This window comes from Drosophila nasuta, chromosome X, assembly GCF_023558535.2.
Source record: "Drosophila nasuta strain 15112-1781.00 chromosome X, ASM2355853v1, whole genome shotgun sequence".
In the NCBI taxonomy this organism is placed as follows: Eukaryota; Metazoa; Arthropoda; class Insecta; order Diptera; family Drosophilidae; genus Drosophila; species Drosophila nasuta.
The window spans coordinates 13,717,359-13,741,145 of NC_083459.1; the positions used below are offsets into that span (position 1 = coordinate 13,717,359).

Here is a 23,787-nt window from a genome sequence, read left to right on the forward strand (position 1 = left end):
CAGTTCAATCAAAAGGTGTGGATAAATGAATTGCTGTTCAAGCTCCGCTTCGTTTTCCAATTGCATGTGCATCCACAGATTGATGGCCATGGGCGACATTTTCCACTGGACATTGACACCTTGCGCCGGACACTCCATCAAGCTGTCATTTTGCTGGCCAACATCAACGTAATAGTAATACAGGAAGAGTACATACAAGTAAATGCCCGCACAGACAATGATCATTGGTGTTGCCATTAAAGCAACAAAAATGCGATGCCACAAAGGTCCCGCAGCCAGCCAACGATGTTCCGATAAAGAGAATACGATTATCCACACACCAATAACGAGAGAAGTGACAAGATGTAGAATCATCGGCTCAAAAGCGTACAGCAGCAAAACACCAAAGTTTTCCATGATTGAATGTCAAATAGAATCAAAAGATTGTTTCCCTCCGCACTGTCAAACTTGAAGGCTGCGCAAATTGGCAGCACTTGCATAGCAAGGTGCAAGTTTATTGGCAGTACTTGCATAGGAAAGTGCAAGTTTATTGGCAGCACTTGCATAGCAAGGTTTATTATCTGAATTGGCAGCACTTATTAGCTGTCAGTCTCGCGAGTTATCGATAATTTTTCAAAGAGAGCAATAATAAAAGAAAAAGGAAATGAAAATTGAGAAAATATCGCATGCTTAGTGTCAATTGATATTTATTGAAACAAATTTGCTTTGATTTGGTTGTTTTTTTTTCTCTGTTGTATTTATTTTGAGTTGACTGCAACTAAAGGCAGTTGTACTGTACTTTTGTGGTACTGTACTTAAATATTTTCCATCTCTTCATCGTTTATCATTATGCACATTATTCTTTAACGTTACTTTCGTAAACGTTTCGCATGTGTGTGTGTGTGTGTCTGTGTGTGTTTGCTTTGCTTTTGAAGTCATTCATGAAACTAGATGCTAAACTTTCAACTTAATGCTTAAATGAGTTTTTGTTTGTGTTGCTGTTGTTGTTGTTTTGTTTTTGTTGTTGTTATATTAAATTTATGTATATAAAAGGGTGTGTATTGGTGTGCTAGACTGCGTGTGTGTGTGTGTATGCAAATAACTTTCGTTTTCCTCGGTTTGCTCTCTTTGATTAAAAATAATCAAATAACTGTTACTCACACACACACACACACACACACGCCTCTTACACAGCACACATATATGTATGTATGTATATAGTTAATAGTTTTCTTTTAGCTTTACGTTACTCTAGTTTTATTTACTTTTGCTTTACCACAAAATTATAGCTTAAACTTGAATAAATAGTTTGCTTTTCATGGGGTTTTCTTCTTCATTTTACTTTTAATCTTTAAGTTGATTTGTTTTATTTGTTTTTTAGTTTTCCACATTTGGATAAGGTAATTTTCATCTTGCTTTTCGTAATTATTGCAGGCATTTTTCTTTCATTTTTTCGCATCCATCGATTTGAGTTTGACTTTTTCTTTTTGTTTTTGTATTTCAATTAATTTCGTTATTTAAAACATTGGTTGGTATTTGCGTTTCTCTCTTAGGTGCTAATAAATAAATTGTTTTGCTTTTGTTTTTTTCTTTTTATATAATTTTATTATGGTTTTAATGCTCTTCTTCTTTCCATTTTTAGTTAATCGTTTTGTTTCTTTAAAGTAACGCCTAATTTTAGTAATTTTTTTTTTGTGTTTGTTTTTATTCTTTTCTTTTTTGTGTTTACAGATTTTTCTCTCTCGCTTTCTCTTATAAGCTTGAATTATTATTTATTTTATTTTAGTATATTATATTTATATATATTTTTGTATATATATATAAGTATATATAATTAATTGTTGGTATAATGCAGTCTTTACGGCAAAACAAAAACATAATTATGCTATTTGATTTTCACTTGTGTATGTGTGTCTGTATGTGTGTGTGTGTATGTTGGTGTAGTAGATGTGTCTGTGTGTTTTGTTAAATACATAATAATAAAAAATATATATTGGTGTATACTATATAAATATTTAGGTTTTGCTTTTAAAGTTTATATGAAACCAAATACACTTATTTAGGCCTTTTGCTTCTTCTTTCTTTTCTCTTATACTTCTCCTACTATTTGTTGTTGTTGTTGTTGCGCTGTCGAGAAACTGAACTCAAAAAATTTTCCAATTAATTGTTTTTAAGCATTTTTACTTGACTTTAAATAGTAATATTAATATATTTTTAGCTTGTATATCATTTGTCGCTCTCATTTTTAAAATTTTCGATTTAATTGTAATTGTAATTTTTTAATTCAATTTTGAAGGCAGAAGTGAATTTCACTTTTAAGAAGATTCTCAACTTATTTATTTTTTGTTTCTTTTGCGTTTTGCTTTTGTATTTGTATTTGTTTTTGTTTGTTTTTTTTTTTTTTTTTACATTGTTTACTATAAACTATTTGTTTTAGTTTTGTTGTTGTCATAGTTGTTTATCAATTGCGTGTTTTGGCTTACGTTTAGTATTCAATTTTGTTGTTTTTGTTGTTAGTTATTAGTTAGGCTTAAGCTTAAGCTTATAATTCAACTGTTATACTCTTACTCTTATATCGCTATTATCTTATACGCCTGTTCACATGCTTTCTCTATCTCTCTCTCTTTCGCTCACACAACAAAAATACAATTTGGTTTTTGCTGCTGCTTCGCTTTTTTCTTTCCTCTTTTTCAACACTCTTCTTTTCATTTGTTCCCTAAAGGCAATTTGTTTTGTTTTTGTTTTTTTCTTTTTTCATTATTTGTATTTGTTTTAAATATTATATGTATGTATGCATATGTTTGTTTGTTTGTATGTATGTACATGATTAAAGTATTTATTTTTCAACTAACGAAAATCGAAAATTAATATGTGTGTGTATTCAAAAATTCTCGTTTAATATCCGATATAATTTATATGTGATTTCTTTTTTGCTTGATTATGCATAATTGAACGATATGAAGGAATTGCAAAAGACTTTTCGACAAAAAAAAACGAGACATTGAAATATAAAAGCGAATTTCTAGATCCTGCTGCAGGTAACAGAGTGTTAACAGAATTGCAATTGTCGCCTGTTTCACAACACTTATACGAATGTAAACACGTTATTGCTGCTGTTCTCTATCATATTGCTATTGCTGCTAACACACACACACGCAACAACTCTTCTTCTAACCGAGCTAAAGCATGACAAATTGACACGAATGTATGGATGTATGTTTGTGTGTCTGTGTGTGTTGGAAAGTTAATATGCACTAATTGTATTTTAACAACATTCAAATTGTATGGCATGGAAGCGATGTGTGACGTAATAGTTTTTTCTCCTTTTTTTTGTTAGTTTTTTTTTTTTTTTGTTTTTGGCTTGGGGCTGGAGGGAGACGCAGTTCGATGTTTATAGAAGAGATTATTATAGATAAATATGTGTGTGTGTATATGCATGTATGATTGTACAATTTGCTATTTGATTATTAATTCTTTTGTTTACTATTTGGATTTTGTGGCCAGGAAGAGGCAAAAACAAAAAATCGACAAACAAACAAAAAGTTACACAAATGCAAATGGCGGCTACGTGTGAAGAGCTTTGCACGCTCTTTTTTGCTCGCTCTCTTCTGCACCCTTTCTGACTCTCACTCTCCCGCTACTGATATCGCGCTCTCGCTCGCTGTCTCGCTTTGTCTTGGCTTGGCTTGGCTTTCGTGTGTGCGTGAGTATTGGTGGCGTTCCAGAAGAAGGTTCATTTAACAGCAAACTGTGTTCCATTTCCATAACGTTTCGTTCCGCTTTTTTTCTTTGTTTTTGCAGCTGTCGCCAAGTGGTTTAGTTTGTTTTTGTTTTTTGTTGGTTATTAATTAACTTAGCTATATACATTTATTTAGAGACTTTTGGCTGATTTGTTTTTGTTTCGTTTTATGCCAAGTTACAATTTAAGTTTTCTTTCATTTTGTATTGCTTATGATTTTGTTGTGGTTGTGTAGTGTTTTTTTTTTTAATATAATGTTTAAAGTAAACTCTTCACTTCTTCTGCTACGCCTTATTTTCTTTTCGTTTTGCGATTTTAACAACACAGGAACAAGTTTCTATACTTAATATCTCTAATAATAATAATGTTGATATATAATTGCAAAAAAAAAAAAAGAATTAAATAAGATTGATGTAATTCAAATTTCGTTTTCTCAGGCAAATGATTATATAGTAGTGTATATATATTATTATATATATAAATATATATATATGTATATGTATGTATGTGTGTGTTTATATGTCTGCCTTTTCCATATGCAATGTATAAAGTATAAGAGTTCATATATCAATTAAATACAATTTGTTTTCGTTTTGTTGTTATTGGTTTACAAGTGACCAGATATAAGTGTAGTATATTTATGTATATATATATTGATTATATATATCCTTAACTCTGAATGTTTAAAGAAGCTCTTATTAAAATAGGTTTTGAACGACGAAAAAAAAAATTGTGGATTGCATGATCCATAATAATAATAATAATATATCGCTTATGTTCGTAATCATAATAATAATCGTATAATGCACTACATTAAGGTTAGAAAACGACGACGGTTGTCTAGAACACTTGTTTATCGTTAAATATAATTGTATATATACTTTTTCTTTAAATTAAACTGCTGTCATTATGCAAAAAAAATAATATAATAATAATGAAAATCGTAATAAAATAATAATTAAAACAAAAAAAAATAATTCTTATTGTACGTTGGTTGGTTGGTTGTTGTTTTTATTGTTGTTGTTGGGATTCGTTCTGCGCCCACACAAAATGGCGGCTGCTGAGCGAGGTTGTTGTGACGTCATCAGGAGAGCAACAACAGCCGCCATTTTTGCTGTCGACGGCGCATTAACATTTTCTATCGTTTTTCCTACGTATGTTAACCATAACAGCGACTTAACAGCAAACGTATCAATGAAGTGTGAAAAAATAAGAACTATAGTTTTGTTTTTGTGTGTTTTTTTCTGTTTTAGTTAAGCGATAATTGTAGAGTAGTAACAGTATTTCTTAGGCGGTGGTTTGCTTACACATACGCAGTTACATCATTATGATATCGAAGAAACTCAAAGTGAAAGCAAATATGTGTGTATGTGTGAGAGTGTGTGTGTGTGTGTATAAGAGTTTCTATATATTTCAGTTGCCTGCTTCGTATGTTTTGTTGCTGTTGTTGAGTGTTTCAGTACGTATATTTACATGATATTTGTTTTCCCTTTTGTTTTTTTCCTTTTTTACTGTATACGTAAAGCTCTCACAAATTGCTGATATTTGTTGCTGTTAGTCTATATGTGTGTGTTTTTGTTTGTTTGTGTGTGTTTACGGTAACATTTTACCATTTGATGATCAACTTGCTTTGTTGTTGCATTTCCAGTACTTGTTTTGTTTTGTTTGTTTAACAATAAATCTGCAAAGCGTATAAGAGATGAATATGTTAGTTAACAGTGACTTCATTAACATGCACAACATTAACATTACTTACCTTATGCATAAATATTTGGCTCTTGTTTGTTTTACTTTCATGTTAATCGTATAGAAAATATTTGATTTGGATTTTGAATTCCTGTCGCTGCCTGCCTTCTATGTGTGTGTGTGTAGTGTGTGTAGTGTGTGTGTGTGAGTGTATTGGTGTGTTTTGTGTTTGTGTGCACTCTGTTTACGTAATGTTAAGCTTATGTTAAATGCGTTAGAAGAGCACAGTTTTGAAATAGCACAGTTTGTTTTTGTTTGTTTGTTGTTTTGAATTGTTTTTTTTTTGTTTCTTTGCTTCTCTTATAACATTTTGGCTTAGGCAACTTTCGTTTGTGTTTTGTTGTTGTGGTGACTGGTGTCTAGGCTCGCACGTTGGGCGCCAGCTTCGTTTGCTGCTGCACTCAAAAATGCATACTCAGATCCTCATCGTCATCCTCCTCAATCAAATCATCCACCTGGAAATCCGTAGGTGAATACGAGTCACGTTTCGCAACAGTTGTTGTCGCCAATGTTGTTGCTGCTGCTGTTGTTGTTGTTGCGATGCGAGCACGCAAATTATTTGGCTGCTTTAGCACAACGCCAACAGGCAACTGTTGCTGTTGCTTTGGGCGCAACTTATTGACGGTAATGAAACTGCCATTGCCACCAATAACATGCGCTGTTGTTGCTGTTGTCGCTGTGGTTGTTGTGCTGGAGTGGTTGCTGCTGTTGCTGTTGTTGTTGTTGGCAATGGTTATGGTGCTGTTGCTGCTGGTGAGTGTTTTTGAGGTTGTCGCCGCCGCACCAGGATCATTGTAGCGCGGACGTTTATTTTGCAATTTGGTGGCCCAACATTCGGTGGCGCGACGACGCGCATTTGCACAAATGTTGTCGCCACTGCTGCTGCTGCTGCTGGTGGTGGTGTTGTTGTTGCTGGTTGTGCTACTGGCGGCGCCTATTTTAGTCGCAGTCTGTTCGCTGTTGTTGGGTTGATACTGCTGCTTGTACTGATCCAAGCGACGCATCGAGGCATTCATTGGCATCGGGCGGGTGGCATTTGGTGCATTGTTGTTCTGATTATTATGATTGTTGTGGGCGGCGGTTGTGTTCGCAAACAAATCCTCTTTGGCTGTATCGTTGTTGGCTGTATCATCGGCGTCATCCAGCTCGTTGTTGCCCTGCTCACCGCTCTGGGCACGCTGCTTCTGCCGCAGATGTTGCAGTTCCTCCGGCGAACGCTGCTTGCGGAACTCGTGCACCAGCGGATAAATGTGCTGTATGGCGGATTCCACGTCATTCACGCTGGCGGCTAAAACGAGAGAGTAATTTCAAATTAAGTTCACATGGGAAACTCATTTATGTATCATCGTACTCACCTGTTACCGTTATGCTGCCCGTGGAGAAGATTTTGAGCGTAGCCTTGGGCTCGCGCATCTTGTAGGTGACGCCGGGATGCAGCTCGGGCTCATAGCTGGCATTGTCACGATGACGCTCCGAGAAATTGACTATTTTAATTGCCCAGGGCATGCTGCAGGTGCCCAGCACATTCACGATCCGAAAGTTCTGGAAGTGCGTCGGAAAACCCAGTTTGCCCAGGCAGCGAGCATAGCGACGAGCCGCAATCTTGGCCTGCAAAGAGCAAAACGTATTGGATTAATGGTCAATTTAACTGGTTTAAAAAAAAGTTAGATTTTTAATTCAATATAATAATGAAATGCAATAAAATGAAATGCATTCATATGAAATTAAAAGCTTTAATGTGCTTTAATGTAACTTAATTTCATTTCAACTAGTTATATTATATTCAATCAAAGATCGTAGCTTTAATGTACTTTCAGCTATATATTCATTCAAAGCTTTAATGTGTTTTCATTTACAATTTGTATAGCTTTCATTGATATAACTGCAAATAGTTACTTATCAAAGTATGAATGTGCTTTAAATTGCAATCGAGGTGAGCCTTAAGTTACATTTTGAATTAATCCAACACTTCTAAGTGACTTTTTAAGGCCAAATAGCTTTTTTCAACTAAGTGACTTTTTAAGGCCAAATAGCTTTTTTCAACTAAGTATTCATTCATTTAAAAAACATAGCTTTAATGTGCTTTCATCTGCAAATCCTTTAGAGATTTCATCAATATAATTTGCAACTAGTTAGATATCAAAGTATGAATATGCTTTAAATTCTAATTGAGGTGAGCTTAAATGCTTAAATTAAATTTCAAATTCATTTCAACTAGTTATTTATTTGTTCAGAGAACAAAGTTTTAATGTGCTTTAGCTGCAAATCTCATAGAACTTTTTATCAATCTTTCTTAGTCATCAAATTGCTTTAAATTGCAATTGATTAATCCAACTCTTCTAAGAGACTATTCAAAACATAAGCTTTAATGTGCTTAAATATAAATTAAAATGAATTTCGTTCAAGGAACAAAACTTTAATGTGCTTTAAGCGGCAAATCGTTAGAGTTTTCATAATTGCTTCTTAGTCATCAATTGCAATTGAATTGAGCTTTAAGCTTTATGTTTAGATTAATCCAAGACTTCTCAGTACTTACCTGCGACTCAGATGTGGCGCCTGTGCACGTAATCCTGCCCGACGACCAAATTGAGGCTGTAGTGTAGGGACGACGCAGCTTCATGGTGACCATGCCATTCTCGCGTCTGTACTCCACATTGGAGCCTTTCAATGCGATCTCGCGCAACTTGAGGTGACAGCGCACACTGAACGAGCAGACAACGTTATTGATCACAATGTCCAGCTCAGGTTCAGCATCCGAATCCGCCACCGATTTGCCGCCAGCCGCTCCACCGACTACCAATGACAATGGCTGTTGCTGCTCCGGTTCCTGATCCTCCACCACTTCTTCCACGTCCTCCTCCTCCTCTTCCTCCTCGATCAGATCCTCCACCTGCTGTTGTTCCATCACAGACGCTTGCTGTTGCTCTTCCTGCAGTTGCAGTCGCAGTTGTTGCTGTCGTTGTTGGTGTTGCAGTTGCAATTGCTGCTGCTGTTGTTGTTGTTGCTGCTGCAGCAGCAATAGTTGTTGCTGCTTATTGAGCACCAGTCTGCTGCCATTAGGAACTGTTGTTGTTGCCGCCGCTGATGTCGTTGTTGTTGTTGCTGCTGCTGCAGTGAGCAACTTGCCATTGTTGATGTTGTTATTATTGCTATTATTGTTGTTGTTATTGGCTGCTGCTGCTGGTGTAGTAGCAAATATCAACGGTTTGTTGCCATTTACCAACACCATCGCCTCGGGATTGATCAGCTTGCGTTGCACAACACTGGCATTCAACACTGGCTGCACCGGCTGCAGTTTGCTAAATTGCGAAAAATAACGCACGGTTCCAGCAGCGCCGCTTGTCGATGCTGCTGCCGCCACCGCATTTGGATTTGCAGCCACCGCATTGCCTGCAATTCCCGTTGCGGCCGTATTTCCTACTTTACTGCCAGCCGCAGCAGCGACGCCGACGCCAGCTGCTGTTTGCCGTGCGGCCGCTGCGAGATGATAGCTGGAGGCGGGTGTCAGATAAACACGTTGTGCGTTAGTCAACACTGTGCCGGCGACGCCGACGCCGACAACGTTGCCGCTGCTGTTGTTGGCTGCCTTGAGACCGCCATTCATATTGGCCGATGGGATGCTGACCATATCGTTTTGCATCAGGGTGCTCTCTCTCACTCGCCTGTCTTCTTCTTCGCCTTCCTTCTTCGTTGTCTCGCCTTTTACTTGGCTCCTTTCGATTTTGCTTGTTGTCTTCCTTTTATCTTTCCTTCTTTTTTTCGCTTGCCTTTTTCTTAATGCTCTTTGCTTGCAGTTTATGCGTTTGCGTCACTGTTGCTCATGGCTGCCGGCGTCGACGCTGGCGCAGCGACTACTGCAGCGTTTGTGTGCGCTAAAAGAGAACAACACAATAACACTCTACACACACACACTAACACGCACAGCTGATTTGTCAGTGCTGCCCTGCTGATTTTCTTTTCTGTCTTCCTTCCTGCTTTGCCGCCTAGCAACTTCCTGCTTTGATTGTGGTGTTCTTGACGTGGACAGAGTTAGCAATAGTTTCTTCGTATTCCTTCTTTTCTTCTTCTTTGATTTAGTTCCCTTGCGAGCGAATGTGTGTGATTTGGTTTCTCACTTACAACAACAGCATTGCCTTCTTGTTGTAGTTTTTGTTATTTTGTTGCTCCTTTGCTGAACGCTTGCAATTTCTTATGCTAATATTTTTGTTTGTTTGTTTTTTTTTTATAAGGCTTAAAGTGATTTTTGTTGTGATGACCAAAACCAAATACTTTGCTCTTTATATGTTTTGTATTTAAATAAGGTTTTTGATTTGTGTTTTGTTGTTGTTGGTTTGTTTGTTTTTATATTAATTATTATTATTATTATTTCTAGTCTTCCGTTCTTTCTCCTTTGTTATAAATGTAGCTTGTTTTTTATTTGTTGTTGTTGTTGTTCCTTTATTACAGTCTGCAAATAAACAAATTCGAATTATAATTAAATTATTTTCACTTTGTGGTAATATTAATTTTAATCTCTTCACCATGACTTCAAAATGCAAATCAATGTCAAATGTCAGTGCAGCAAATACCGACAACAACTGAGCACACACAAATCCATACAACAGGTCAACAGCAGCACGCTTCATGCATGCAAAATTAAATTGCAATCAATGTGTGAATCGATGATCCATATTTTTTATCGATAAACACGCATTATACGCACATGGCTTACCACACACACACATACACACACTCAGCTGTGCTAGATACGCATCACTCAACAGCTGAGCGCTGTCAACAGCTGTTGCTAACAGCGATACCATTATTTAACAGCGCATAGGATCATAGCAGAGCCATTTAACCTTAACCTAGTTACGCTCTCTCTCACTCTGCTGCTCTGCCTGCCTTGTTTGTGCCTGGGGTGGCTGGGCTGATGCAAAATGCACATGTATTTCTGTATGTGTGTACGTGTGTGTGAGCTAGGCGAGGCGACGATTTGTTGTTTGCCGGTGCAGCTTTTGGGTCAAGGACGGCATGCGAAAAGTAGCACACACACACACACAGTTACACACAAATTAAAATGTGGCGCGATGTCAATTGAGCACAACGTCAACGGCAACGCAGCTGCTGCGCTGTTGATGTTGCTGCAGCACCTTCGTCATTTTCGCATCCAAAATCAAATGCACTTGCTCACACACCTACACACATACATTCATATGTATACGTAGATATGTTTACACATACACACAGGCCGACAAACGCTTGAGACCGACTGCAACGGCTGCTGTGCTATTTTTGGAGCGGGCGCGGCGGAGTAAGAAGAAGCAGCTGCCAGCCGCCAGCAGCAGCAAGTGCAAATTAAAAATTGTTATTGTAAATTAGCGAAAAATGGTGTTTGCCAGCAACAAGCAGCACATTGTGCAATTCCATTTATTTGTTTCTTTTTTTTTTTTCTTGGCATGTAAATGTTAATTCTACAAATGAAACAGTTTACAATTATGTTGATTGTTTATTATTGATGTCCCCTATAAACAAATATTGAATGCATGAGTCACAATCATCAGCTGGGCAGTATAAAAAAAGGGCCACGCATTTGTAAAAGAAGCAGAAAAGCAACAGCAGCAACGAGTGAAAGTGAAATTCACACAAGCGCGTTATATGCATGCACATGTAAACGTGTGTGTGCGTGTGTGGGTGTGACCTAATAACAGCAGTTGCTCAGTTCAAGCAAATCAGCTGAGTGCGCTTTAAATTTGCGCTGCATTCTCATTTATTAAGCAATTGAGAGATCATTTTTAATTGGCACACACAATTCACTGCATGCGTATGTGAATGTGAGTGCACAGCAGAAGCGTGTGTCTGTGTAAATACGTCACACTCAAAGCGTGTGCGTGCGTATGTCAAGCATGCCATCTTTGTCTTGCGCCCGACTATATTTAACAGGCGCAAGGGGTTGAGAAGATAGGAAGTAATAAAGCTTCAAAATCAGCAAATGCACAATAAAATGCAAATCAAATTGTATATGTATGTGTGCTCATTGCTTGAATTTCAATACAATACAGCAAAAATGTAAAAATAAATATTTATTTATTTACTTTTTTTCTGCCCAGCCAGCACAATTTGAAATATGCAAAAACAAAGGCAACGGCATATGCGCAGTTCACCTACATATGTACATACATACTCTCACACATGCATGCAAATTCTATCGAAATCGAAATTTAAATTATTTTGTTGCACTGTAACCAGCTGGCAAACACAACAACAACAAATGGTAACTCTGAACGTATGATCGGCCATTTTGGCAATTGTCCCATTGAAATGTTTATTAATTAGGCAAAAAACACACACAAGAAAAAAGGCGTAAAAAAAATTAAATGAAAGCGTTCGATGCTCGGGAACGACCCCTAGGTAGGTACTCAATGTATAATATGCGTCAGTTCATTAACCCAAGGCGAAAAAAAAACAACGCTAAAGCTAAAGTCCGTACGAATTCTCGACTATGACACACCTCATCATCATCATCATCACCATCAACACACATACCAACGAAATGTGCAGAACTTTTATCGGTCAATGTGAGAAAGCGAGATGGATAGAGAGAGCGAAAGTGTGTGTGTGTAGAGATAGCGAGGTGAGAGAGCGAGCGAATGCTAAACAAAAACATTATCATCGTCAGCTGTCATTGTCAGACTTAGGGAATCCCTAAACCTGCTAGAGACCATTCACATATGTAATAGTGGATCAGCGTGTGTGGTGGGTGAATATTCAATACAAAAATATGCACATAGATAAAAACATCCAAGTGTCAATATATGTATTTAATATTGACGAATGCAAAATGCCAGTCAACGCACTGCAACAACAACAATGAACACACATAAACATGGCTGCCTGCCCCTTGTGTGCGTGTGTGTGTGTGTGTGTGTGAGGTTGCCAATGTGTGCACATACTACAAAAGGCGAAACAATTCGTGCACGAATGAAAAAAAAACGCAACTGAACTTCGAAATTCAGGTTCAAGGCCAAATGACAACTGTTTTCTAGCAATGGCAATACAGCCATGTAGATACACTGTGGCAATTTGTGGGTGTGAGTGTGTGTATTTAGAATATATAAATACAAAAATAAATACAGAAACTGTCGTTAGCTACTGCCAAAATCGTAAATTACCCAGCAAACAATCGATTTCTGCATAAAGTTCAAAGCTTGAGAGCAACAAATTCTCTCGTAGAATACAGGTTATTCATGAATGTATTTATGCATGTATTTAACTATGTAAATATGCATATGTATTATTTGGCTACACATGAATATTCAAAGTGGTATTAATTCATGGTGCTAGAATACAAGGTGCTGCAGTCGTTGATTATTGCTTGCTCTCTCACTCTCCCACTCCTCGCACTGCAGTTTTCAGTATATTTCACTGAGCTGCATTCAAGTTGACAACACTGTTGATGATTATTATTACTTGGACAACACTGGCAAGCAGTATAATTTGCTTAAGGAATCAATTTGTATTCATAATGTGTCTGCTGCTTTTATTTTGTTCTTTTTTGAACAGGGGCGGGCTGCTGGAAATATGAGATATCTAAATGCTTGCATATCTACATGTATATGAATGTATGTACATATATGTGTGTGCATGATGTTCGCTTCCGTTCCATATTTCTAGAAATTTGAGTGTACGCCACAACATTATCACTAACCAAACCAACCAACAACAATATGAACACTAACAAACATACCGAGACATGCGAAGCACACAGCAAACAGAACCCCGTCGCTCTAGTTGAAATGACAAAACGTGTTGTTATGCTTCTCCTCCTCCCTCTCCCTCCCTTTCTCACGCACGCTCATCATTTAATGTTGATTTCCCTTCCCCCAATCACACTTGCTTTGGCTGTTGTTGATACTTTGCTCTGTTTGCTCATTGTTCTCAGTTTTCCTAAAGCTGCATTGTCTGAGGAGTAGCAGCATAGAGCATTTGAAATAATCAACAAAATAATAATCGCAAAATATTATTTACGACACAACGCGGCAGCGTCGCAACGAAAACAAAACGACGAATTAAAACCAAATGTCCGAAGCGCTTTTGCTCTATTGCCTTTGCTCAGTTTTCACACATACACAAGCACTCACACACTTACACACACACACACACACACAAAAGCCACTTTTGTTGCTGTTATCAATTGTAGAGCGCTAAAGAGCTTAACATGCTGCTAAAAAAAAAAAAAACGAGTCTCAATTTCAACGCTATACATAATTGTGTTTAAATTGTGGAAAAGCGCACGATTACCATATAATGACATCACAATTATTGTTGGCCGGAAATAATATCACACAAGCCACTAACTACCGAGAGTATAAATTTAACAGACATACTATACCAATACACACATACAAAACATAGTATCCACATGCGTAGTAAATACACACATGCATGATTAAGCTCGCACACGTGAGCTGCTACACGACAACGACGACAGCCAAAACACTCAATTCTCGAGTATATTGACTAATGTAAGAAGTCGACAGCTAGCAATACATCAGTCAGTCAGCTATTTCATCATCACCATCAGCTGGCTAGTTGTGGGGTGCGCTTTAAATGCGTCATAAATAAATCATATTGCAACAATAGTGGGGGGAATGCATTGGAATTGAAACGAAACGAAGTGAAGCTCAGAGTGAGCTGAAATGATGTGCGTGCGTGTGATTGTGTGTGTGTGCGACGGTTTGGCAGTCACGCGTAAACAAACCTGTTTGCAATATAGCGGGTGCTTGACAACAACAACAAAATCTCGCTCACACACACACACACACATGAAATAAATCACACAACAGGTGCTTGCAAATAAGAAGTACGCTTACACACTCGCCTGTATATGTGTAACGACGTTTGCTTGTCGGTGGCCTGAATGTAGTACGTTAACAGCGCACTGTTAAGGTCTAACAGCGCTGCTAAGGGCCGTGACATGACCCAAATTGCACTTGGCATGGCGGCGCTAATGACTAAGAAACAGCAGCAGCTGACAACCAGAACAGCAACAGTGTGTATACACATAGAATATCATATACATAAATATATATGTGTATGTGTGTGTATTGTATATCTATATTTTATTGATTTAATGCAGCTGACGCATCATGCACTTACGCCACACCCCCTTCCAGCACCAATAACAACACCAACAACAACATCAGTTTTGTCTCGTTTTAAAGAACGCGCTGTCATAATTTACATACACACTCTTGCTTATATAACAGGCAGTTATAACAGGACAACACAACACAAAGCTTAGCTCAATGCATGTGTGTGTCTGTGTGCTTTGACGTCAGCTGCATTTGTGGGTGTATAAATCATCGATAACACTTTTTTTTTGCAGGCAGCTGCTGCAGCTGGCCAAACTGTCAAACTTTTGCCAGCTGACAGCCAAGTTGCCAACTTTGTGATGTAAAAAACTTGTAAATTGGCACACTTAACAATTATACAACAATGTGTAGTAGCGCTTTTTCTTTTGGCATGTTAATGTTGTGTGATCGTCTTTTATCGAACATTATCAACACACATAGCAGGTGTTTTATCGATAAACGCATTAGTATATACCAAATATTATCCGTAAGCAGTCTGAAACAGCTGACATGGCTAACTTGTAAACTTGGCTATAATTAACTAACTAGTTTCGCCGTTGATCTTCACTGCCATCAAATTGGGTGGAGCGGGGGGTGGTGTCACTTGCTAAACAACTGTTGCATACAACAACAACCAAAATTAACGAATTGCATAGCTAAAATGCAGCTACAAAACTGGTTTCTCTGCAACACAAACACACACATGTAAATGTATGTACGTATGTACGTGCATATGCATATCCGCCGCCTGACAATGGGTGTGAGTGCGATGCATATATAATATGCGAGAGTCTGAGCGCGAAGTTTGAGAGTGAATGAGACCGGCGTCGGCGTCATCTCTTGTTGCCGGCTCTGCGCGGATTAATACTATCATTTCCACTCACACAGATACACGTGCAGAGTGCGTCATCGAAAGCTAGTCAGCTATTTGATTACTCAGTTGGCCGAAATCAGCGTGACAACAAAACGTCCGACGATCACGCGCTCTTGACCATGAGATGCGCATTTATCGACAATCGATAAATGTGTTTTTGTAATTAAACTCACCTCTTAATAGTCCTTAATTAGGTTTTTTATATTGGAAATCTCGACCAAGGAGCCTGCAAGTAAAAAGAATAAATACACAATAGTTAGTTGGTTCTTCAATTTGTAAATTACTTAAAATACGAAAAAGGTCCCCACAAATTATAAAATTATGTCAATTTAGTTATAAAAAATAGGCTGCGTTTAGCCAGTGTTGAAAAATATACATATGTATGTACATGTGTATGCTGCCGACACAAACGCCATCTTGAAATGGATCAAGCGACAACGTTGGCAGCACTTGGTGCCCCTAACAACTACATATAAAAAGAACGAAACGCAACCCCAAAACGTTAGCATCGCCCTTAAGTTCAGTTCAAAGATGTCAATGAACCGCTACAAGCGAGTAACAACAACAAAAAAGAAGCTGTGGTGGGAAAGAGAGAGTGCGACATAAAAAGGGAACGAACAAGAGCAAATCCCAAAGTCGTTGACATTTTTCGGGGTTCCCAACACACAGCTGTCAATTTGTTATGATTAAGGACAGAGCAGTGATGCTGTTGCTGCCAGACAACCAACGGTTCATTCCAGTTAGTTTTATTTTTTTTATCTTATTTATCTTTTTTCGGCAGGATAATGAAATCAATACGCAGACATAGCAGACGAAACAACAAAAACAACAACGACGCCGAAAGTTCAAGTGAAAACGTGCTTGAAAGTTCGCTGTATAGCGCAGACATAGACAGACGCTCGTAACCATATTCAGCTGGTGTGGGAGCAGACAGCAGAACAGAATGCAGAGCAAAGGAAAGCAAAACAAACAAAAAAAAATAGGCGCTGGTCACACTAGCGTAAGACACTGACCTTGACCGCTCCGCTATTGAACTGTATGTGTGTATGTACATACATATATCGTTGATTCAATTTGTTTATCGATATTTAACTTACGCTAACAAAGTTTTGAAATAACTTCAAAAAATATATTTGAATAAAGCAATTTTTTCGTTTAATTTCTTCTTTTTTTTGTCAATTAAACTAATATAATAAAGAAGTATGTATGTGTGCGGATGTGCATGTATAAGCACTTAATAATTTATTCAAACATTAAGCGAAGCACGCAATTACACTGACGTCAAAAGCTCCAGCAAAAGGCACAAGCTTTGTCTGTGTGTTCATGTTTATGCTTCTATTTGGATCATTCCAATCAGCAACTCATATACATATGATTTATAGTGGTGTGTACACACTGTTCGCAATGGACGTGCCAATTTCGATCGTGTGTGTGTGGGGCCTGCATTTGCCTGCCTGCTATTCATTGATTCAATGTGCATGACACACTTCCGTGATAGAAACAGTAAGCAGCAATAACAACAGTAATATGTACATACATACCATACATATGTACATATGTATGTATGCTCTGCTCAAAAAGAAGATGGAGGGCGCGTATGCATGTAAGCGTGTTTGTATGTGTGTGTGCACAGCATAAACATAACAAAGAAAGCGACTGCGCACAGCAGAAGAGAAGAATTAAAACAGACAACGAAGCTTAGCGGAAAGTAAAAGTCCAAAATCAATGAATTTTTATGCTGCTCGCTCTATCCACATTTTAAACATATCGGACAACACATTTGCATAAACATGTTTGTTTGCTGTATTTGTATTTGTAATAAATGTGGTTTCGATTAGAATTTCGCCCCTCTAATTATAATAATCATAAGTGCTTGACGCACGCGCACAGTGGGCCCAAAAAATGTGCTTCGATTTTATTTATTTTGAATTTAGCTACTCTCGCTCTTTCTCGCTTTCACACGCATTTACCATTCGCTTTTGATGGTCATATGTATGTATGTAAATGTGTGTGTGTTTGCATTCATATTCCACAGTGCTGATTTTAATTGTGTGCTCTGGCTTTTGGACGGCATCAACATCTCATCATCACTAACGATGACGAGACGATGACAAAGCCGACTGTCGAAAGGCGCGAATGAGTAAAACGAAAGAAATGACAATAAAAAAAAAAGCAACAACACTCGAGTGCAGCTCTCACGGTCACACTCACAGATATACATATGTGTACACGCCCATACAGAATACAATATTTTAATTTGATAAACGTGAGAGACGCCCAGCCAAAAACAAATAAAAAAAAACCAAAATTGGGCAGTTTACGAAATGCTTGTTGCTTTAAAGCCTACCACATTAAGAAAGTCTATACAGTCACACATACACTACACAAGTAAATGCAATGTGTACACACTCAATTACGAACCATTTGCCAAGGCGATAAGACGGCACACGCTAGCTATTGCCATCTCATTCGTGCACGCTCGCAATGCTAAGTGCGTATCTTCCTCTTTCGATCACATTCGGCAAAAAAAAAGGGGACAAATTCCAGCTGTAAAACAGCTGTAACAGCGACGTTGGCTAATAAACTTGAAAATCAATTGAAAATACGGGCCACTCTATGGCAGGTATCGACTACTCTTTCGCTCTCTTAAAGAGCAAGCAAGTGACCAAGCGAGGCCATCGATCGATGTTTGCGTGTGTTCACTCTCACACGCGCTAATTTTGCATGTGTATGCGTCGAGTATGTAACTATGACGTCGCATTTGCATGCTCTACTTAAAAATCATTTGAAATCATCATGATAGGGAGGAAGAAAGGGACAGACAGGCAGGCAGACTGCCGTACATAAATATGCATGTATGCAGAGAAAAACAACTGTAAAATAATAGACAGCGATTTACATTTGTAAATACTTATTAACATATGCAGGCCAATGCGTTAAATGCTTGGTTCTTAATGGACTTAATTTCTAGAGACTATGGAATACACCCATACGTACAACAACTACACATGTACAGGCATGAGCACCGATTACGTATGTATGTGTAATATGAATGTAAATACGATTTGTGTGTGTGTGCGGAACAGCAATACACTGGCAAATTAGCGATAAGAGTGAGTAAGACGATAAATACTCACGCTCACACAGAGGCACTTTGTGCGGGCAACACAATTTTATTTGATTTATGCAGATTTGACAAGCGGAAGTTACATTTCCACACACAAACACATCCATGTATTTTTGTATATGAGTAGTTGATAAAGATTTCGGGGGGGTGGGGAAGGGAACGTCATATCGAAGGCTGCAACGACGATGACAAGTCAAAAATGTGGAACACAGACATTACTCACAAGCACACTTGCATTCATAGATTTACAAGTACATGTGCATGTATGCAGATGACCCCGTTTGTATGAAATAAGCATAAGATAGAACAGCAAATAACGAAATTGAGAAAGAAGCCGCACCTAAAAAACTATTACATCACTATGAAAATTGGCATAAGTATGTATATATGTATGTACATATGTCTGTAGGTATAGCATCATATAAATACATACATATGCATAGATAACGGAAGCAAAAGCAAACACGCTTGCAAATTGAGTGTATATGTATGTATGTACATACATACATACATATGTATAAGTAGTGTGTAAGCAGCATTCACCATAATTTCATAAATTTATAAAAATAAGAATAGCTAAATATATTTGTAATAAGCAACAGCAACAACAACATCATTGTCAACGATAACTTTGTTTAGTTTGACCACAAAACAAGAAAAGAAAAAAAAACGAAATGTATAAAATAAAATCTAAGTAAATGAAAAATAAATATAAGCAAGAGAGCGCCACAAAGTGACAGAGAGAGAGCGACGCAACAACTAATATTCGCTCACAGTTGTAGCGGCGAAAAGAAACCCCCATGTTGTTTGGCTACAAAGCTACAAAAGAGAGAACGGCATGTAGAGACTTGCACAGCTGAACGTCGGACAACGACGACAGCGGCTGCGGCAGCGGTGGTTGACGGCCACAAAACCGAAGTTCGTTGAAATTTCGAATGTATGAAAACGTTCAGTCTGCCGCCAGCGCGGGCCCGAGCGTTTAGCTCGAAAACGCGGCAGAGGGCCCAGCGAAAAATTAGCTGGGTCAACAAGGTGGCGGCAGCGACGAGGCAGAGCATTGTCGTCGTCGTCGCCGTTGTGTATGGCTGACTCGCCTCTCTGTGTGTGTGCGTGTGTGTGTGTCTGTTACTACGAACATGTGTCTCTTTGCGTGTGTGTGTTTGCTCGCGACAATGCGCTGCTGTTGCTGCTTCTCTGCTGTATATAGCGCGCTTTGGCTATTTTTTTTCTTCTGCTTTGCCCCCTCCCCAATCATTATAAAATACAAATTATTTGAGGAATGCGAATGCGGCGATGGCAACAGCGAGACACACACACACACAAGCTCACACGCATACAAATGCTTTACGCACTGTAGTTTGCTGCTGCTCTTATTATAAAAATAGCCAATGTGCTTTTCAGACGCTCGTTGTTGTCGTGACGTCATCGATGATGATCAGGATGAATTGTCGTTGAAATTTATTTTGCACACCAACGAGACCAGCTGTAGTATTAAAAAAAAGTATTTATGTGGGAGGTTGAATGCCCTTGACAGAACCTAAAGGAAAGAAATAAAAACGAGCCGAAGGCTATCACCCCCCTCTTCCACCCATAACACATGCAGCACAATGCTCCAAAAAGGAAATGTTGCAGTGATTGGCCACACACACACACACACTCTTTTACTCATGCTCAATCTCAGTTGCTTAGTTATTACTCATATTCGTTTGTAAAATGATTTTTTTTGCTTGCTCTCTGTCCAAGGGTAATAAATTCGTTTTGTCGCAAGGACAGACGGACACAGGAAATTACATGCTCACATACATACACACACAACCACACATGCTAATACACATTCAGGGCGACGCACATGCGGTAACACAGCGGTGAGAGCGGGCCTACGTTTCAATTGAACGAAAGTGAGCGCGCTGCAAAGCGACAAATGAGCGCAGCAACAGAATGACGCGCTCGCCTTCCACACACACACACATTGCCGTGTGTGGGAAGCGCAATGGCGCATTTCGATTTTTTTTTCTGTTTGTTCTTTCTTCGTTTTCCTTCTGGTTTTTGATTTTTTTTTTAATATTTCGTTTTTGCTTTGTCCCAAATGCAATTTGTTCTTAAGAACAATAAATAAATTCAGGCTCTTACATTTACATATATATATATATATATATGCATTTATATGTGAAGCATGTGATGACTCTTTTTTGTCGTCACCCACAAACTAGTTATGAAATTGGGCGAGAGTAAGACAGCAAGAGAGAGTGAGAGAGCGTTAGAGCGAAGAAAAAGTGTAATTCGATGGTTTTTTTTCGCTTTGGTAAAGGCAATGAAAATTACGTTTATTTAACTTTAGTATTTTTTGCATTTCTTTTCATTTTGTTTTTTTTTGCTACGCAGAAAAATTAGCTACAAATTAGTTTTTGTTGGTGTGATCTACTAATATTTTTCTTTATTTTCTTTGTCAAGGCAGCACTTTTTTTCTTGATTGTATGTAGTTGCTTACAAATATAAATGTGGTTGTTGTTGTTGTTGCTGCTGCTGTGGTTGTTGTTGAACTAGAGAAAAACTTACAAGCTAATTTTACAAGTTTGTTAGCCTACAAAAAGGGAGTTTACAATTATGCGAGAGTAGAGAAAAAACTAAAACGAAAATCAAAAGAAAATAATATAGAAATTAAACAACAAAAAATCACCTTTTTCGTATTTTTTTTTTTTTTAGAGTAGGTCGCGTCTCGATTTTGTTGTATGTGTGCGCTTTGCTACTCTTTCGATTGTGGTTGCGAGCGCGGTCTGCACTCAAAAGCTCGACGCTCTACTGCTGCTTTGGCTGCTCTGCTTGGCTGTCTGTGTGTGTCTGTTTCGTTTGTTTTCTCGGCTAGCTCTCTCAGTGAGTGAGCGAGCGAGCGACAACGACGTTGGTTCGCCTTCTCGCTTGCGCGCTCGCTGCTATGCTGTACTGTTGTTTGCTGCTGCGCTCGGCCGCGACCACAAAAGAGGCCCAAATTGAGAGAGAGAGCAAAGAATGTCGTTTACGAACTTTCCGTTACTTTTTCGCTTTGTATTTGTACACTTTTCTCTTTTTATTGTAAATGTGCACACACACACGCGCACACAAATTAATATGATTTTTGTAACTCTTCTAAGTAATTAAGTATTGTTTTACTTGTTGATTGCTCTAGAATTTTCCTACATTGGGCGTAATTAATAGAATATGATTCATTTTAATGTAACCAAGTAAAGAAAGAGTAAAAAAGAAACGTTTTTTGTCCTACGGCAAAACAGCAAGCAAGGCGATTCGACCACAAAAGCAGCCGAGGCTTCTCGTTAGCGATTCGCTGAGAACACAACAATGGCAAATGGCGCACACAATTCAGTGTGAGTTTAACTGCGATAAAACGAAAAACGCGCACACACACACATAATCACAAGAGAGTACGTAAAATGCGGCGAAAATGACGCGACACACACACACATTCATTCAGCTGAGGTTCCGACATGCTCACATGTGAGCGCATGCTCACATCGTAAACTCGCTCTCACTCTCTCAACACTTTGCACTCGCACACACACGTTCTTGTTTCGTTAAATATTGCTGCTGCTGTTGTTGTTGTTGGTACATTTTTGCTGTTCGTTTCGTTCGCCCAGCGAACTTGTTGTTTGGGGCGCGCTGCGCGGCGACTTTTGTAGTTTGGCGCTCTTGCTCCGCAGCAACGCAATAAAAGTTCAAAAACAGTTGAAGTATACCGCGACGCGAGTAAAAATCTTTCTTCACCGTCGTCGTCGTCGTGTCGTCTTCCGCGAATTTGTCAATTTCTTTTTTCCATTCAATTGAATTGAAAGAAACGGCTAACGCTTTTGTTGTTTCTTTTCTTTTTTTCGTATTTTCTTCTTTTCGTTGTTGTTGGTAGATATATTAAAGTATAGTGAAATAATATGCAACGTTTGTTTAATCGCTGCCCATCTACATATATATAATATATATGTATATGTATAAATGTGTCGCTTTTAAATTACAATGGATTTTGTTTTTGTTTCCATTCTGCCAACAACAAAAGCAGCAACAAGAATAACAACACAACAGCAACAACAACACAAAAACAGCATTTCATTTTTTTGTTGTTAGTTAACTTTAGTTATTATATAGTGTGGCTGATGAAGTGTGCGCGCGGCAATGTGTAATTGCGTTTCTTTTGTTTTTTGTTTCATTTCGTTTCCATTTTCAATTAAAATTTTTTTTTTTAATATTTTGCTTGCTGTGATGCCATGATAGGGGAAAAAAAACTGCCTGAAATTTGCATAAATTGTTTGTCGTTGTTGCAGCATTTTTGTTGTACGGTTGTTTAAACTAAATTTGTGTGTTGATTTATCAAATAATTATTGCGGCGTTGTTAATTTATTGTATTATCGTGATTTTTGTTGTTGTTTTGTTTAATATACTTATTAATTTATACCAGAGAGAAGCAAAGAAAAAAAAATTTACCAAAAATAAATTCTTGAGAGCACTGTATGAGCACACACGTACGTCTTCACAGTCGCTCGGCTCTCTAACAACTGACAGCCCTGAGTGTGCAGTGTGACCGAAAGTGGGTAGCGCTCTCACGTTCGATATATTATTTGGCAGCTGGTCAGGTCACACTGCACACTGTGCAGTGTTCGTCCACCAGCGATGATGCTGTCTGTGTGACCGTTCGTTGGATACGCGCAAAAATCGAATCGAGTTTCTTAATTACAGACATCTTGCAAGCTCTTTTACTAATAATAAACATTTGTATATTACATAACTTTCAATATTTCTCAATGAAAAGGCAATTCATAGTACACACATGCAAGCATACATATGCATATGTAAATTATTAAACATAATTGTGGTTGTCTTACTCTGGCTGACTGGCTGGCTCGTCTCTGCTGTTGTTGTTGCTGTTGAACTTGAACTTAACTGACAATCTGTATTTTACAACTTGTGGTCACGTGCTTTATGAAATTAAATGAATAGCATACATAGAAAAGTTCCTTGATCATTTGGCATGCGAAGCAGTTGTAAGCGTAGCTGTGTGTATATCCAAACCATTTAATAAACAAAACAATTGCAAACAAATCGAAATGCGTTTTATTATTGCTCCTTTAGTATGTTTACATATGCTCACATTTTGCAACAACACACACACTCAAGCCCACAGCTACTAACTACACAATGTTGTTTTATACGGAGTGACCGTATAATCAAA

At 38.1% G+C, this 23,787-nt stretch overlaps 1 protein-coding gene across 5 annotated transcripts; it reads right to left on the reverse strand.

The window, feature by feature from the left end:
• Nucleotides 1–3,803: 3,803 nt before the first annotated feature.
• LOC132797058 (homeobox protein 13) lies at nt 3,804–23,677 on the reverse strand. 5 transcript variants are annotated; one of them, XM_060808496.1, is made up of 7 exons: nt 23,043–23,145; nt 21,256–21,531; nt 15,625–15,677; nt 8,001–9,911; nt 6,820–7,072; nt 5,475–6,752; nt 3,804–5,399 (listed from the first exon to the last, which is right to left on the reverse strand). In XM_060808496.1, the coding sequence occupies exons 4-6, from the start codon at nt 9,102–9,104 to the stop codon at nt 5,866–5,868; spliced, it is 2,244 nt and encodes a 747-aa protein (XP_060664479.1). In that variant the 5' UTR covers nt 9,105–9,911; nt 15,625–15,677; nt 21,256–21,531; nt 23,043–23,145; the 3' UTR covers nt 3,804–5,399; nt 5,475–5,865. The 5 variants fall into 5 exon arrangements, with proteins under 5 accessions (XP_060664479.1, XP_060664477.1, XP_060664480.1 ...); XM_060808494.1 differs by having other exon boundaries at nt 21,256–21,748; nt 23,043–23,126; XM_060808497.1 differs by lacking the exons at nt 21,256–21,531; nt 23,043–23,145 and adding an exon at nt 23,441–23,677.
• Between the last annotated feature and the right edge of the window lie 110 nt (nt 23,678–23,787).